The sequence below is a fragment of the Pithys albifrons genome, chromosome 4, assembly GCF_047495875.1.
Source record: "Pithys albifrons albifrons isolate INPA30051 chromosome 4, PitAlb_v1, whole genome shotgun sequence".
In the NCBI taxonomy this organism is placed as follows: Eukaryota; Metazoa; Chordata; class Aves; order Passeriformes; family Thamnophilidae; genus Pithys; species Pithys albifrons.
This window is the reverse complement of record NC_092461.1, coordinates 70,029,250-70,048,020: the sequence shown is the minus strand read 5'-3', so window position 1 is coordinate 70,048,020 and position 18,771 is coordinate 70,029,250. Positions and strand designations below refer to the sequence as shown.

Here is an 18,771-nt window from a genome sequence, read left to right as displayed (position 1 = left end):
AAATTTTGAGAAAAACAAGCTAAAACAAACGAAGTCCCACAAATAACAGACTTAATTTTGTAGGCAGTTGATCTAAAAAGGGTGCTACTGTTAACAGATTCCTGAAAGCCGATGTTAGAGAGTTTGTTAGATGTGGAGCAAACAGTACAAAAATAGTGCAGGATATTATGCTGTCTACAGCATAAAATTGCACTGTGTCATTTAGCAGAGAGAAAAACTGAAGGCCAAGACAATCAGGTTAGAAAGATTAAAACCAGGTATTTAAAGTGGTTAAAACACAGAGCAAAATCTCCCTCCAAGCTAACAAAGAGTATGGAATTTACAGACCTGGGAAATGGCAGAAATTAAAGATTTTGAAAGAGGAATCAAAACTTGCAGTTAATTTTTTTATTATATAAACTGATCTGTCACTACTATTTACCAGTCACTTCCCCTGGACAAATTATCCATCTCTCCTTCATGACCCTAAAAAAAGTGCTTTTAGATCGAGTCAAAGAGAGATATGAAAGCTTGTTTGTTTTCATCCTTGCGTCGGCCTGTCACATGTGGTACTGACATTGCCCATGGCAGGACAAATAATTCACTGTCTCTGATCTGGCCTGTTGTCTATAGGTAACCTTTCACTCATGTTTACTTTTGTGTGATACAAGCCTAGTTTTATACAGAAAACAGTAATACGTTATTGTTGTTGGCCGAACAAGGTTGTTTGTCATTCTCACACAATGCTGCAGTGCAGAAAATGCAGTCCTGGACTGAGAGCAGAGGCCCCAAGAACTGGGGACACAGGAGGCAGCAGAGGGGACAAGATGTAGGTCACGCTTAGTAGTGGAGATCCCACTGCTGTGCATAGATCTAGCACAGTAAGTTTTAAAAATCGCAGACCCAAAACTTGACAAAACTGGTTTTAAGGATGACAAAATACAGTTTCTAACATGCAGATTATCATATGGAGATAACTTGAATACAAACCAGAGCTGCAGAACAATGAAGATGCAAAAGAGCACGTTATCCAACATAAAAATTACTCCCAAAGTAACGCCAAGAGGGTGAGAAGGAACCAGCAATGTCAACAAAATATTCCACCCACAGATGTCACAGGTGCAAAACTTACCCCCTCTAGCAGCTGCAAGCTGTGGATTTAACACAGCGGAAACAAAGGGAGGTTGAGTGCAACTCCAAGAGAAGGATTAGAAATGAAGTGTATGTGCTACAGTTTTAATTGTATTACTCTAACAAAGAACTGCAATTTAATTCTGTGTAGTCTATTTGCCTGCAAGGAACATTTCTCAGTTTCTGGAGATCATCCATGGTAGCACAGTCAAGTAAGCAGCAGAGAATTAGGAAACCCTAATAACTTTTCAGGCAGGACAAAACAGCTACCAAAATGGCACACAAAGGCTCATTAAACAAACCAAACAAAAAAACCCCCTGCAAAACAACAACAAAAAAACCTCCATACCCCCAGCATTTAGTATGTACTGAGACATACAGTTGTGCACTCTGTTCTCTTCACCCTATTATCATCATGGCTGGTCATGAATGCATGGAGTAAAAGTGAAAAAAGAATAATGCAGTGCTTTCTGCAGTGCTTTTGCTCTTCTCCAGCCTGGAATAATTTTGCAAAATATCTTGGGAAGGTATTACATAGATTTCTAGCTTGCAGCTAGAGCTGGAGCTTTAACAGGGATGTGTAAGTTCCCTTAGGTCCCCTGACAATTGTCTTCAAAGCATCACAGAATACAAAGGATGACAATCAGAAGACTTCAGAATGAAAATGTTACCATCACGTTGAAAAGCATCGATAAATCAGCATTAGATTGTTGCCTTCATACTGACCATAAACACAGTTACAAGCCTGTGGCTAAACAAGCCAGCTTTGCTTGAACAGTAATTCAAGAGGCTGACATGAACATCGTGAAGCTACAGAAGTGAGAGAGGGCATTTATGAAGCCAGTCATCCAGATTTCACTGAAGATAATTTTACTAAAAGAGATCTCAAGAAGCATAACGTCTTTAAAGCCTCACTGTTCCATCACTTCAATGACCTCTCAGAACAAGTTTATGGAAAACACCTCATACATGATTCAAGTGTTCTCAATTAAAGTGAAGTTCAGTATACATCTCTAAGAAGAACACAGCACACAGTGCCTTTATCTTTTATAACTGATTAGTAAATCACACAAAACCTTCAGTTTTACTCAATTACAATGAATGATGGAAGGAGACACTCTTGAGGAGAAACTTGATTAATATTTAATGAGTTAAAACAGCTTTAATCAGAACATAGTACATTTGATTACCTTCCCTATTTGTTTTCAAGCTGACAGGAAAAGATGTACTTAAAAGTTTAGAGAGAGAATTAAAGGATTAAAAAAAAACCCAAACCCACAAACCAAAGTCACTAGCACCTGAACAAGCAACAGTGCTCAGCTGAACAGAGCCATTCAGGCTCATTTCAAGGAAAACTACTTCCCAAGTCTTGGGAGGCAGCTGCTGAGTTTTTAATGAATGACATGGGATTAAAAATTCAGCTCTTACCAAAAGACTGCACTGGTCTTGGGTCCTCCTCCAGACCAAAGATGAAATACTCTGGAAGTTTCAGTTCATCACATCCTTCCTTACAATGACCACAATTGTACTGCTCAGCCCAACCTACTCATCTTGTACCTTTCCTCTAATTTGGTAATAAAATAAGGGCTGCACCAAGAGGGAGGTTCAGTAGGAAGTGTTACTAACTAGTTGCTCATGCTCCTTGTGGCTTTTATCTCCAAGTTTTCTTTATTTACCAGATATTTGACCCAGATAGCTACTCAATTGAGAACAAAAAAAAAATCTCTGTATACGGGAAAAAAACCAAGTCATGAAACGGTTCCTGGGTATGTAATTCAAGTTTAGCTTCTGGGCTCTCCAGAAGAAACTCTCCACATGAGTACTTCAAATGTAGTGCTGGACCCAAAACACCTTTCCTGTGTCATGAGTAACATCATCTCATCTTTCAACTTTTGCAAAAATTCAAAATTTAGCACGAAGATGTATTTCTGAAGTTCAAGAATAGACTTTATTAAGAGGTTACTGAACTAATTATGAACAAACTGGTACCTGAATTTCCAAATAACTCAAAATACTTCCACAGAAACACAGAAATTCAAGCAAGCAGAAACCACAAAAAAACATTTTATTGCAACAATGTCCCCATCATCAAGTGAGATGGCAAAAATTAAATTTTAATTAATTTTGCGTTTCTACCTTTTTATTTATGTAAATATAAATTCAAGAGTGTAAAATAAATCCACATATAAAACACAGAAGAAACATTCTCTTTCAGTGACTCCAAAAAAACTTACATACTGAAGAATCATGACAAGTCACCCACTGTCCATTTTTCCAAGTATACAGGCGTGAAAGAATGCAGAAATTTATTCTCAAAAAGCATCCTGTATAAAGTCCTTAAAGTACTTAAGTAATATTTAGTAATCTCATACACTTGAGCTTATAGATTCCAAGAATAGGAGAGAGAAACATCTCAAACTTCAGATTATTTAACCTCCATCTAAAATAACCCATTTAAAAGAAGATTATGTTCAATTCTTATAGCTGAAGCATCACAATTACTTTATTAGTATCATTATTTTGGAAAACTATTTCTTATAAGGTTTTCCTGCTTTTAAAATAAAGTCAGAGTATTTATTTCAAATACTTTTGTTTAATTATACAGTAAATATATTGCGGAAAGTAACTCCACATGCTGGTACAACAGGCCTCCATGAAGTTCCACTTAAACATTACTATGATGTACCTTAAAAAACAGGGACTACAGCATGAAATGCATCATAAAGAGTCAGTATCATGGGATTGTGTCTTATCTTCCTTCTCAGATGCAAAACTCTAAAGTATTTGGAAGTCAATACTGGACTGGTAGACCATATGAATCTGGGGTGGTTTTAAATACTTGGACTAAGCACATTTACTGCTTTAGAAAGATGTGATTCTTTTGTTCATTGTTTTACACACAAAAAAACCCCCAACAAGTGTCACCAGTATTATAAAATGTATCATATGGGATATTTCAATAGGAATGTTTTTCATTGGGTCCAACAGGCATACATTTCCAATGATTGTGGCTTTCAAAGTATAGCATACCAAGTTCTTAATAAACTGTTTACCCTCATGGTTATGTTACAACAGAATGAAGGAATTAAGATGGTAAAAGCAAAGTTAGAAAAAAAAAGAACTGCAAATAACTTCACAACTAGAAGAGGAAAAATCATAAAAGGATTTAAATCAGCACTATTGTGGGTCCCCACAGTTGCACTGCTACTCTTAGGTTTCCAGAAGATGCATACGATTTTATAAATACTTTTGTGCTAAGAGCCATGCTCAGAAACAAAATATAGGCTAGCACAAGTCTACCTTTCTGGAGATGCATGTTAAGTATAAAATTCACTTACTAAAGTGCATTTGCAGAACAAATTCTGATTTCTACTATTATAGCTATCCCAGTAAGAAATACAAACCAAACTTTGTTGAAATTCTACCTCTACTTAAAAGCAGTAAATATAGATGACTGAAATCTAAATTACAATCTTTTATTTCCAAACTTTTTGACTCAATACTGTGAGCTGTAGAAATAAACAAAATATACTGTCCTAAACTTTCCACAAATGAGGAATTGCCTCTAGTTAGAAATACTGACAGTGTAGAATGGAGTGAAGTGTAAGCAGAGCTGAAGTAAGCATTGCCTCTTACTTAATACAGTGTTTCTTTAAGGCTCTGAGAGAAGCTGTTAGTTGTCTCAAGATCTTTTGGCAAAAGATTAATGGAGAAGTATCAGGGTCATCTGACATTTCAGAACTTCTATTTTCATACTTCACTAAAGCCAGCTTATTAGTGTCTGTATATATTTATTGCACTTGTGTTGTTGGAATACATCTATACCAACATAGTAATAATGATTGCAACAAAGCCACAGTAAAATAAACTTTAAAAGGGTCTGATTTGGACATTAGAGGATAAGTGTCTGCATGTTTAAAAGGTTTCCCTAATAATAATAAATACAGACAAATTGCTTATCAAGTCAGATGTACATGTTGAACCAATTATTTAGCATATATAAAATTTCACTCATCCTTTTATCAATACAAATCTGTTAGGGATCAAAAAAGACTTACCATGCAAAATATTGATTAGTGCTGCATAATGGAATATATATTTCTATCAGAGTTAAAACAGCATTTTCAAAATTTAAAGAAAAATAGATTTTTAGAAAGGGATTCTACTGTTGAATGCAAGTCTTCCTTGTAGCAAAGACAAGATAGAGACAAGTTACCACTTATCGCTGTACTTCAGTCTTGATGAAAGACTAATAATAATTTGTCCACCTATTTCTTAATAAATGCTACATTTTCAAGAATAAAGGAACTATCAGTAGGCATTATTTCTACTTAAAACAAGTTATTTTTCTCTGTAATAGGTCAAGTATGCTTTTAAAGACTCAGGTAATGGGAGACTCATAATTTTCTCTCTCAACAGATTTCGGGGAGGCTCTTCTGGCTTCAAGGCCTCATTGTGATCTTTATCCTCCTCCTCTTTGTTATCATCTTCCATTCTTTCATCTTCTTCACTATCTGGAGGCTGAGGAATGAGTTGATTACCAACGAACACATAGGTGTTAATCCTGCGTCTACGGCATCTCCTGCGTTTGCGTTTTGGAGGAGCCTTCTGAGCAATACCCTTGGCTTTCATCTCCTCATTTATGAAGTTTCTAAGAGTGCGTCTGATATATATTCGAGCTAGGTCCTGGAGGTTCCTAACAGCACATGGAGCTAAAATGAAAGAAAAATAAGTTATACTAAGTGAAATCTCTCTCTAGTAAAAGAATTCAAACACATTAGTTGCAAGGCAGTAAGGCTAACATTCAAAAGTAATTGAAATTTTAGTACATGATACAAAATGCAAATGAAACAAGGGTAGATAGAGCCAGCTTGACAAAACCTGTGTCACAGTCCAAGAAACAAAGTCTTTTGACAGATGTGCAACAGAAGTAGAAAGCATGAACAGATTATTAAAACATATTTAAGAAACCATACAACAAATATGGTCACCTTTTAGCACTTGGCAAGTCTAGGCACCTACTGCTAGCACTGTTAAAAACCTGCTGTGGGAAAACAATTTCTACCCCTGGGTCACATTTATTTATGCAAGTGCCTTTCTTCTGTCTCCTCCTCTCACTAACTATGCTTTCCCCCTTCCTACTGAATCTAACTGATGAGGGAGGGCCATGTCTGTTTCACAGCTGACCAACCACATAAGTCACCTGTACCTCTGCAGCAGAAGAAGAGAAATAAAACTTAATAAATTCCTGGAGGAAAAAAAGAAAAACAACAAAAAACCAAACCAAAACAAAAAAACCCCAACCAAACAAAAAAAATCTCATCCAAAAACAAGTAAAAGAAAACCCCAAAAGCCGCATGTTTTCCAGTGACAGACAGGCAAGCGATGACAAAGTACTGCTGGGCCAGAGGACACCTGCCCTAGATGAGCTACAGATGGCTAATTCCAAGGAAAACAAACTCAAAAAAGCACGCCAACCAAAGCTGCAGCCTGTTCAACTTTCTTGCTTGTTACTTTTCTTCCTGTACAAAATAACATAAAATTAATGGGGACTACAGCAAGGAAGAAGATCATGAAGATGATTTTGAAAATTACACTTCCAAATATTCCACTCAGCTTAAAAAAAAGCTCATGATGTAGCTTAAACAAAATTTATTGTTTCATAGACTGACTTCAATTGCAAGCTTACTGCTTTCTTTATCTGACACAGAAGGAACGTTTAGGCCTGACAATACTGATTTCAGGTAATGTCAAAAGAACCAACCTAACAACAAAAAAACACCACCAAAACAAGCAAAAACCCTCCACAAACTACAAAACCTCTCCCATTTCTTTAATATAAAATTAGCTCAAAATTCAAGAACAAAACCCTATCTAACTAACCATCCAGATCACATTTATAAGTTGAAGTGAAACAAGTCATGGTTGCAGATTGTGTGCCCATTATAATAAATGCAAGCAGAAGGTACATGAAGTTGTAGTAATGGACTAGCAGGCATTTATCTCAAATACAGAACTGTGTTAAGAGAGACTTCATAAAATCAGAGGAAAAAAATATTTCCTTCAAAAGTGGATAGAACAAAATTTTGAAGCACTGTATCCTGAAAAAGGTGTAAAAGCAATATATGCTCAGCTTTTTTATCCTGTAAGGGAACGTAACCAGATTATTTTTAGTGCTAGTTACGTGTGATTATATTCTATTTAATTCTGAAGACAACAGCACCTAAAAAGGTTTAAAGGTAAAGTAAGCTCCTTGCAGTCACATCCGAGATCATAAGCTGTAATTAGTAATACCAGCAATTCATATTTCATAAATAGCTCCGGCACTTCTGTTCTAAGATAGGAAGGACAGCTAAGAAGTCTAACAGTAAGGCAGTCAGAAAGCTTTCCTATTCAGAATAATAGAAAATCTGGTAAGAACTACTCAGGAGGGCACCTAGAGAAGACTTCAAGTAATAGAATGAGCCTTAAGTTACACTGATATTCATAGACTTAAGTCAAATTTATCAAGAAATACAACTCACTTTTGTTTTGATTAGTTGTCTTCTCAAATTTGCTTGATGTTTAAAAATATAGTAACATTTAACTGAATCTAAGAAATTTCATCTCTTTTCCTTCATTACAACTAAATAAGAGAAAAATAAAACTTCAATAAAATCTCTCACTGTGACTTATCAGTGATGTCTAGGCTCATGATGAGACAGAGTTTTGGTATATACTTTGGGTATATATATGGCAAGTTTTCTTAACACACTAAGTTAAGCATGAAGCTATGCAACCATGTTAAGATCCTGCTCCTGTGTAAAACTGCTGACATGCATCCCCTTTTTTATTCTTTTCAGCTTCAACATCGAACGAGATCAGCCTGAGCAGTGAAAAGAAGCCTAGCTTGTTCATCTCATTTTACAGTGCAACTTCATGCCTCAATGTTATTTTTTTTCTTTTAAACAGTGCCAACTCAGTACTACATTTGTTTGTTATTTTCGTCTTTTCACTAAATAGCCAGTCTGAAATAACATGGGAAACACCTTTAATTGTACTATTCTGGTCTGAATGCCCATGGTCTGCACTACTTTCTGAAAATTTAGGAATGGTGATAGAAAGTGCTCTTCTGTTCTAGGGAATTAGACTGTATAAAATCATAGTAAGACCAAAGTTTGACTAGCCTCCTCTGTATTTCATTGTTAGACATGGTACAGCCTATTTAGTATGGACGAAACAGAGGGAAAAAATAATCTTGTATGAACAAGTTTATTTCAGGAAATGACTTCTGATGTCTCAAAAAAAGTGTTAAAATAAGCAAAATTAATTATTCCTGCAAAGAAATAGATTATATAAAAGAATAAGATCTTCTATACTTCAAACAAAAAAAGTAAAGGTAACTATAATAAGGAACTATCCTTGGCAAGCTCACATGGGCTCTGAAAATTAATAGCCAGATAAGCAGTTACAGGCAATGTAACCTGATAGGACATCATGGACTCCTGAAGGGCTTACACTTTTAAAACATATGCATAGTAGGCAAGAAACATGCAAAGGGGACAGTTCCATTTGGTCATTTGTAAACAGAACAAAACAGGAGAGAAAATATGCTTTCAGGCTCTTTGCTGCGTTTAAGTTCTCACACACTACTGAAGCTCTGGATTACTGTTCTACTTCTAGCCCTGACTACACTGACAGAAAATTTCAACTTTACACCTTTCTCTACCACCTTTTTCCCATTCCCTTTATCATCCTATCTTACCACCCTGGCAACAGGTATACTTTCTAAACATCTTTACTACCTCTACTTGAAAGTATTGCAGGTAGAAAGCCAACCCCAATGACTAATAACATACGACTGGATATGACTGTATCTGTTGCAGACAGACACACACTTGGGTTATTAATATTCTATCATACCACAAGCTGCAGTTTAGACCTCTTCCTTCCATTTCTGGGGGAAGAGAAAATATTTTTCTCTGTTAAGACCATGACAAAGTTAGCACTATGATAGACCTAATATTAACTTACTATTTTATCTATACTTCATTATAATAAAGAAGCTGAACCTAAAAGGAAAAGAAGGCTGCAAAAACAAGCTGGAAACACTGTATCATTCTAATTCAGGATGTTAATTGTTCAGCAACACAGAACATGGACTGGGAACACAAAAACCTATCACTGAGCTACTCTTTTGCTAAAATGTATGTCTCTACACCATAGTCTCTCAACTTCCAGACTCCCACCACCGGGCACTATAACAAGCCTGGTAAGACAAAGGCAGTGAGCACAAAAGACACTTACGCAGTCCCACAGTGTCATGTTTGCCATTGTCATTTCTGTTTGGTTGAACTAGTGGAGCAAATGAAACAGCAAGGATATTTTTACTTTCCCAGGTGTTCTGTCCTGTTCTCAAGATTTGTGTTAGCTGCATAAAAACAAAACCAAAATAAATCAGTGGTTACAGTTTTGTCATACTCAATACTATTCAGACTGGTGTTCAAACACACTGCTGTTTTGTTTTGCCTCAAAATTAATTTATTAAAGGCTGTTTTATGAACAGAAAGGACTTTGACATTTCTTGAAATATTACTTGGTCACTAGAGTAATGAATAAGGCTCTTTGGTAATGGGAAGAGACACAGCTGGAAAACTAAGGCCCAAGGTAAGTTTTGTTTTTTTCTTATTTTTCCAAAAGATCAAAGAATACTTTAAGATTGGAAGCAATCTCTGGAGTCCTACCTCCTCCTTGAATAAGGCCAACTTCAAAGTTAAATCAGAAGCTTTTTCAATCAAGTTAAAATAGATCTAGGACTTAGATTCCCTAACCTGTCTAGGCAGCCTGCTGTAGAGTTCAACCATTCCTGTGATGGAAAATTGTTTTCCTTACTTGCAGGCAGAAAGTTCCCTTGCTGCCACTTGTAACATTCTTTCAGTATGCTGTGCACCTGTGAGGAGAATTGGGCTTCCGTCTACCAGGTAAATTCTCCACCCCTTTAGGAAGCCAAATCAGGAATTGAACGTTCCCTTCACTGCTTCTCTGCAGGCTAGATTAACTCAGACTTTTCAGCTGCTTCTCACACTTTACATGCTCTAAAGTCCCTATCCATTTGTATATAAGGGAGAAAAAAAATGACGCTCTTAATTTTTCTTTTAAATTGGGACTAGTTTTAAGCTGGATTCCATCAATTTCAACTGATAGTATCTTAGTCAAATGAATAATGAAATAAAGTATTTATGGAACTGAATCACGCAGGCTATGCTTAAATCCCTTCGGCATTTTAAGAAAGGAGATAATGTGGTAATTCTTTATGGAAAGTAAAGTAACTAGCATGCTTAGCAACAAGCATTTTAGTAATTATCAGTATTTAGGAGGGTATCAACTTAAGGCACATGATCTGTCTTTCTCAATTTCCCTATTAGTAAAACAGGGAGAATAATACTTACCTTTGTAAAGCCTTTTGAGGTCTAAGGATGAAAAGTGATAAAAGTGCGAAGCATTATTAAAATAATATATCTGTCTGAAAAGCATTAAATCTAACATGGAAAAGCAACATTGAAAACTGCTGGAAATAAAGTAGTGGGGTTTCCTTCATTATTTTCCTATCCTTACAATCTTCCACTAATCATAGCTATTTTGTATTTCTCTGAAATGAATTCTCCTGGTTTAGAGGATGATTTCTTTGCTTTGAAGCACTGACTGAAAATGTCTGAGTGGTGGAGAGATTGCAAAGCAGTTCTGAGACTGAGATAATATTCAGGAAATAGTAAGAAACAGACTTTGTTAGAAGCAGGATATTGACACTTTCCTATAAGTTTAAGGGGAAAAAAGTTCAAGACTTCATTAAAAAGATTAGTATCTGCTTAAATGCAAGAACACACTGAATCAAAGTATCATTATTTGAACATTAACTTAGTCAAATATACATTTAAAAGCATTCCTTAAATTATATATTCCTTAAATATATATTTCTCATATTAGAAGATTAAAAGGGTAAATTGTCACTAAGTCACCTGATCTTCTATAGGCATCACTAAAATGCCTCCAACTTTCAAAAGAATTTTCATGTAGTTTTCATGGTCTTTCTGGACTCCAGCTCCACAGTAAATCCGGTCATATTGATGGCTGTCTGAGGCTATTTCCAAACAATTACCAACCACAAATGCAGGTTCACAGAACTCAAATCTATGGGGAAGAAGAAAAAAAAAGAGGGGACACAGTTCAAATTAGGATTTCTAAGAAAAGCCAGTCCACATAAAGACAGAAAAATACTTATCATATCTTCCCTTATATCATAAAGAAAGATTAGTTTACATAATTTGGAAGTCTGTATTAAAATAGTACTAATTTGAAAATAATATGATTTTTTTCCTGCCACATCAGGGATCATCAAAAAAACCCTATTAAGCAGTTATAATTATGTATTATGCAAAATAGGGAAAGTCTCAAAGCATCACCTTTCTAACTACAAGCAAATACATTTGTCCAGAGAAATCCTCAGTCATATGGTAAAAGTGCCATTACAATAGTACATTCATCAACAAAGTAGAATGTGCCAGCTATTGAATAAACATTGAAAAGTTTTCATTTCCTAATAGCTCCCCCCTCCATTTTTTACAAGTTAGGTTTTTTAAAGACTCATTTTTCTCTACCTCCCATCTTGAGCCCAATCCACTTTTCTGCAGAAAGAAATTCAATGGAGAAGTTTGACATATTTTGACCACACACAAAGCAAGAAAAGAGATTCATTATCTCAGAAGCATCTCTTCTTATTTTCATCAGCAAACAGAAGTTGCACAACTCCTTTTTAGGGGACCTAAGTTTATGACACAAGGTGAAAGGACTGTCAGTACTCCTTGCCACTGCAAAAAATACCCAAGGAAAATGTACAGGGCAGTACTTTATTGCTAAAGCTACATATATTCTCCACGACACTCTTATCTTCTGACATTTTTTAGATCTTTTCAGCATGTTACTGCTTCAGCTCTTAACATCATATAAAATTTACAGTTTTGTAAAAAAATTCCTTCAATAAATAACTTTACATCTCTCCCAAGCACATTTAAGAAGAGAGGTTACAAAGTAGCTCATAGAAAGGATTTATGGTTTTCTCTGAAAACAGTATTATGTAAAACCCAATACCCTTTTGTTACATGTAAAAGGTCATAAACTTCATCTGGCAGTATTAAAGTCCAATGCATCTCAAACATCATCCTGAAGGAATGTATTTTTCTAAAAACTTAAATACATGTAGCCATTTTATGAACTTTATAGCTGACTGTCAAATATACTTCTTTTTGCTTGGCTAGGATTAGCCCATCCCCTGGCAGCATCAAATCAGTATTTCTTCACTTAGAGCAAAAGTTGGCAGCTTTCATTGCTTAGGGATGAAGCCTATAAGGCTTGGCTGACTTTCTGATCTAGAGCGTTACACCATTAACAAATCCAAATGGTTGAAGTTTTTGCTAGAAGTATATTTTTCCCAGCAAGATGGGTGGCTTGATCTTGAAACTAATGCAATGTTTCCTTCTTTGACTAGGCACAGAGAGAACCCAGAATTGTTTACCAACTACTGCATAGCTCTCTCACATACTGCTTGTGGTCAGCAGTCCATGTTGTTGTTTACTCTTCCAAATCCAAAGAAAAAAAGAAAGCTACAAACACTGTTAGATGAAAGAGAAAAAAGGGAGAGGAAGGGGAGTCGGGATAAACTCCCTTACTGCACATAACTGGAAAGCTAGGTCAGCCTAAAATGTTGAAATTATTTCAGATTGACACAGAAATCTAGAAATACACTAGACAAGCTTAAATGCTGGGAAAAAAAATTAAATCCAAGGCACGGATCACTTTGCATAAGAACTAATCTCATCTTGTCAGCACCTGGACCACCATGTGTTTTCCTGTATTTTCTATATTCTACATACAGGTCAATCAGTCAGTTCATGCTATACTTTCATTTCAGGTTGCCTATAGTTTAAATCAAGTGTCACCTCCTCAACTGAATCTGAAAGTTTGAGCAAAGCACCTTTGTGGGCTTTAACATTAAAAAATGAAAGGGGAGAGGGAGCAAATGCAAATGGTACTTCTCTAAAATGCAGTTTTAAATTTTGAGACAGACCCGGGTTAGACTCAGAAAAAAGAAGCCTCCCTAGCCCTACAGCTTTCACAACTTCTGATCTTCTCAGAATGCTCCTCTAAAAACCATCAAGCTTATTACCAGATAATCATAAACTGTTTCCTCTACTAGAAAGCGCCCTAAAAGTTGGTGAAAACAATAGTCCCACCCTCTTAAAACAAGAAGCAACACCAACTCTACAAGGAATCATAATACAAGACAAAATAAAACCCCTCCAAAACATTCCCCAGGCACAAAATATTCTGTAAGTCAGCTGTGGAGGAAAATCCACAGTTGTCTTTATAACTATAGTAAAAACTGAGATTAATTTGTCATATAGCTCCATGTCTTGAAACCAGAAGGGCATAAAGTGCAAGTAAGACAAAGTAGCAACTTCCTAATACATTTAAGGGTAAACACCAAACATTGACTATCTATAGGCACTTTAAATTGGCTGAATTGTGTTCCCTCTGTTATTAGCAGTTTTGTGGAGACACAAAGCTAATGACCAAAGCAGTCATTTATTTGTTTGTTTACTTCAAAAAATACCTTTTTCCTCCATATGGTTTTTCAACTAGTTTCAACCCAATTTGTCAACGGCTGCTGTTTCTTGACAGACTCATTTCCCACAGCAAACCTAAACACTGTGTGGACTAAGTTACATGTAATTCCTGAAGACACCTCTCTAAACCATGTCAGATGAAAACCAAAGCTCTACTTAGCTCACTTGGCCATGCAATGCTCACACCCAGCTGGCCTGCATTGATATGCTAGCTAACCACCTGAACATAGGCAGTTCAGTTTACCCAGAAAGCTCCAAGTAGGTAGTAAAACATGAGAGGAAACAGTTACAAACTGTCTGTGCAGAAGCCAACTCCTCTTCATCTGTGCTTCTCACAAAAACAACTGCCTCATGTGTTATGGTATGAGCAGTGATGTAACACCAGAAATAAAAGCATACTGAGTTCTTACTTTACAGTAGAGTATCATGAACTTGTCAAACCTAGTTATGTAACAGTGAATATCACTCCTTCACACTCCCATGTAACGAAAATCTCACTAGTGATGCAGCAAGACTTTTCCAGTGCCCTGAATCTTAAGACAATTCTGATTTCACAAATATACACACACTTCTGAATCACAGAGCTGATAAAGGCATATCCCATTTTCTTGCATTTATCTCATCCAGTGATTTGTGATGATCTTCAAACACAGACTAAATACAATTCTACTAACTTGCCCAAATAATTTTCAAAATATGTAAAGCTTAGTTTGGTTTTATTCAAGTATAAAAGACCTCATCAATTGATCATGAAATTACCTAAACCTTATACACAGAGGTTCTGTAAACACAAGGAAGTAATCCATTTTTAAGAATACCTATCAACACCATCATAAGCCTGTCAGTCTGACAGTATGAAAGTAGTATCAACCATATTAGGACAAGTTCCATTTAACAAAAAAAAAATTCAAACCCAAATTCTTTTAGCCCTACTTGTTACTATATCCAACAAGTTTATTTTATTCCTATTGCCTCTGAGATATCAAAACAAATCAGGTATCACATTTCATCCTGTGTTCTATGGAGCTATCTTTTATTAATGCTATTGATGAAAATAAAATTCTTTATTGCTTTAACATGCAGTATTGATAAACACGTAAGATACCTATCAAGTTATGGTAACATTTCACTTAAATCTTTTATTTGTTTCCAAGTTGAAATGGAACTAAGAAATGCCAGATGTTCCTTATCTTTTGTTCACCTCTACCAAACGGCCAGGGTGGCTTTACAGAGCATTCTATTGTTAACACAATAAAACTTCTTATTTCATGCATCAGATATCAAAAAGAAGAGGTAAAAGCGCTGGAACAATCTGGAGAAGTTTTAATCACATTTGGTTCTTCAGTTGAATCTGGTATCTTGATTACAAGAAAACCAACAGCCTACAGAAAAGAAATTAAGAGTTCCCATTACAGGTAACACAGCAGCAGAAAATCTCTGTTTAAATAAGTACTATCCATAGAAAAAAAATAAGCACACACAGATTACATGTAGCAATGGCCCAAGATAATCAAGCAGTTTCAAGCATATAAAACATCTGTTGGCCTGCTTCCACCTTTCCATCTTTTGCATTGGATGGGCATCTCAAGTTCAAAGGTTCTTTTCTTCCAGCTGAATACAAAAAAATAAATCAGTAGAAAGTTTAAGAGAATTTTTGTCTTTGCTGCTGTAATGGGGGTACTTTTAATTTAGATGATCAATGGAGCATAGAAGGGTGAGAAGGTACGTGCTGGGAAACTAGGCAGAGTAACTGTGTAACACTAGATGTTCGTCATTATCAAAACCATGTTCCTCTCTTAATTGGCTGCACACGTGGGAACACAATGGTGAAGGTTGTACAAAAGGGTGAGGAAGCTAATAATGGGAGGAAGAATAGGTGGGCAGGGGTCCTTCGACCACTACCCAACAGGCGAGCATGCACAGACTGTTGCCACTTATATAATTAATAGGCGGTGTTTGGCTCTCAGGTATCACCTTATACTGCGTCCTGGCCCTACACAGTACAACGGATAGCTGATAAATAGGAACACCAGGAGTGGGAGAGCTGAGCAACACCCATCCTTCCACCGAGCTTGTGTTTGCTCCACGGGGATGCCCGCTAAGCATGAGTGCCGTCCAGCTTCTGCTGGTCCTGGTAGTCCTGGCCTGTCTGCTCAAGTAAGCATCAGAGATAGGAAGCAACTGCTGCAGCATCAACTATATTTCAACTATATTGTATCCTTTTGCATCCTTTAATTAAGTTTTAAGTATTTTATTCTATTTTCTTTTGTATTGAGTATTAAGTATTTATCCTTTTAATTCTCTTTTGCTAGTTGGTACTGCAATAAATGCTGTTTGTGGTATCTTATGACTGTGATTAGCTTTATTCTGGACATGTATCCAAAACAAACTGTTACATAAATTGGCACTGTGAGCACGATACATGACGGAATAAAGCAGTATTGTGCAGTTGTGTCCCTATATGAGTGATTATAAGGGGGCTTCTTCGCTGGTGGGGTGCCTAGCCAGTGCAGTTATTTCCAGTATGTTTGTGTAAGGGGGCTTTGCTAGTGGAGTGTACAGCCAGTCCAGTTGTGCCCGATATTGTGTAGGGAGCAGAGTGAAGCTGCATCCCTATTGGTGTTTTTTGTGCAGGGAGAGTCTGTGTTGTTTTGTAAAGAGATTTTAGTGTGTATGGGTGGTGTGACACTGAGTTGTGTTGATCTTCTGTCTGTCCATGAAACAGCCTTAACTTCTCTGTGCAGTAATGGTCAATATTGTTTGTGTCGGCATAAGGGGGTGTCAGTGTGTAGGTCATGTTCGTGTAAACTGTAATTAGTGTCAATATTAAGTGTATGTAAATCATAGTTCACTTATTCCATTAGAGCTTGGATTTCAGTAGCAGTGTCAGGTGTGTGGGAGTTGTGTTAGGCTAGAAACAGACAGGTTTGTTCAATATATGTGTCGTACGTGTCATCAGGAAATTTTACATTAAAGATGAAGAAAGTGCTAAGTGGGTCAGCCACAGGAGGCACAGAACCCAAGAAAACTAGTGCACCTCCCCATGAATTAGTAGAGTGGGGGTTAGAACCATGGAATACCTTGTAGAACAAATGGCAAGCTTGTACAAAGATTTCCCCTGAGCACTGGGGACAACAGACTCCAGTGGGTATTGAAGTACTGAGAACAGTTCATACGATTCCCTACTACTAAACCAAATAGCCGTCTAGAACATGCTGGATGTATGGGGGATGCATTGCTCACTGCTTGTAAGTTAGCTGTAGAAAAACTGCAAGTAGAATTAGAAAAGAATACAAAGTTGCAAGTGCAGCTGAATACTATAAAGGCTGCCCAGCCAGTACAGCGTCAGGCTCTACTGGAGACTCAGGATGAAAAGAACAAGATAGAACAAAAATGTGTTGTTTTGGCCAAAAAACATGCTGTTAAGAGCTGTCAGGCACAGGCAAAAGAAAATAGGGCAAAGTGACCAGGGGTTATGAGTGCAAGCTGTAGTAACTTCCCCTGACTAGGATCCAGAGAAGTGGGATGGGAACATTCAGAGCAGCAGTGATAGCTCTGATGAAGATGATTTTACAAACAAACCAGACAAACCACCAGTACCAGACAAGTCACCAGTACCAGACAAATTACCACAAAACAAATAAAGTATCAAAAAGAGCAAGAGCAGCCCCTGCTGTACAGCAAAAGGCAGTGATAGACGCACAAGGTAATCAAGTAAGGCAGGATGAGTTTGTTGATTTCTCTCCAGAGGATATTAAGAACCTTTTGTCTAAATATTCCCAGCAGGCCAGAGAACAATCATACCTGTAGATAGCCCAGTTAATGAAACAAGGGGCTGACTCTGTGGCAGTAAATGATGTTGACGCCACAAAGTTTTTGGGAATAATCAATGATGTGTATGTACAAAATGCTCTCCGGCATGTAACCCAAACATCAGGAACTAATAAAACCTTAGTTTCAGTCGTAACTAAAAGTCCCAGTGACCAGTTTACTAATGATAGATCATGGCAAAATGGTAGTTCATCCTGGGTGAAACTTCACTAAGCAATCCAAATCTTAAAAGGAGAAGCCATAAAATTGGTAATTGAATTGTAAAGCCCTGAACTCTATATGAAGCAACCTTTACTTCCAGTAATGACAAACAAATTATTAGAAGGCTGCCTGTTACCCTGGAAACCATACATTATTCCACTGTTGGTGTCTAATCCAGGAGTACCCGTAGAAAAAACTGTAGAAAGATTACAACAACTTGGTGACCTTCCTGGTCTCCCATCCACTGACAGAGCATCCAACTCTGGACACAAACATAACAATGACACAAAACTAAAAACAGAGGAGTTAAAAAAAAAAAAAGAGAACAGACCAGACTGTTTAGAGATTTATTAGAGAAAGGAGTCCCTAGAAAAAACATTGATGGGCAGCCAATAGAAGTCTTACAAAAGCTAGCCTGACAACATCAAATCAGAAGAGCTATACAACAGGAGCAGACATATTCCTGGATTAAAATGCAAGAAACAGTTAATCAGTTCCTTAACACAGATCCAGTGCTTTCAGGATTTGAGCCTGTAAAAGCTAATGCACCCCCATTAAAGGGGCATCCTAAACTTGAATAGGGGTGTGGCCAAGCCCCAGTGTAATTCCCTGCTTTTGCCGTGTTCATAAAGATTAAGAAGTTTTTACCACTTGCACAGTAAAGAACAAGCAAACTGTACTAATATTAGTTGATATCAGAATAGCCTTTGAGAGCAAGCAGTCCAAGGATGCCTACTCACAATAATGTTACCAACAGCAAAAGGCTGCCAAGGCTTTATAGAGCAATAATATAAAAAATATATTTGAATACATAATAAAAATTGATGTTCTCAAGAAAATAAATTCATAAATTGATAGCATCCTGTAGTCATTTTGTACCACACAGTAGCTAAACTTTTAAGCAGTCATAAGGTATACCTGGCAGAGATAAAGTTATTGTGCAGTAGAGAGATATAGTAAACCAATTTCA

At 36.7% G+C, this 18,771-nt stretch overlaps 1 protein-coding gene across 5 annotated transcripts in view; it reads right to left on the bottom strand.

Annotated features, from left to right (window-relative positions):
* Positions 1–3,158: 3,158 nt before the first annotated feature.
* Positions 3,159–18,771, bottom strand: part of PCMTD1 (protein-L-isoaspartate (D-aspartate) O-methyltransferase domain containing 1) — a 47,987-nt gene continuing 32,374 nt past the window's right edge. For all 5 annotated transcript variants that reach the window (XM_071554554.1, XM_071554551.1, XM_071554552.1 and 2 more), the window contains 3 exons: positions 11,106–11,277; positions 9,397–9,520; positions 3,159–5,822 (listed from right to left, as the gene is read on the bottom strand). In XM_071554554.1, coding sequence (XP_071410655.1) covers positions 5,452–5,822; positions 9,397–9,520; positions 11,106–11,159 — 549 coding nt within the window. In that variant the 5' untranslated portion in view covers positions 11,160–11,277 and the 3' untranslated portion in view covers positions 3,159–5,451. The remainder of the gene's footprint in view (positions 5,823–9,396; positions 9,521–11,105; positions 11,278–18,771) is intronic.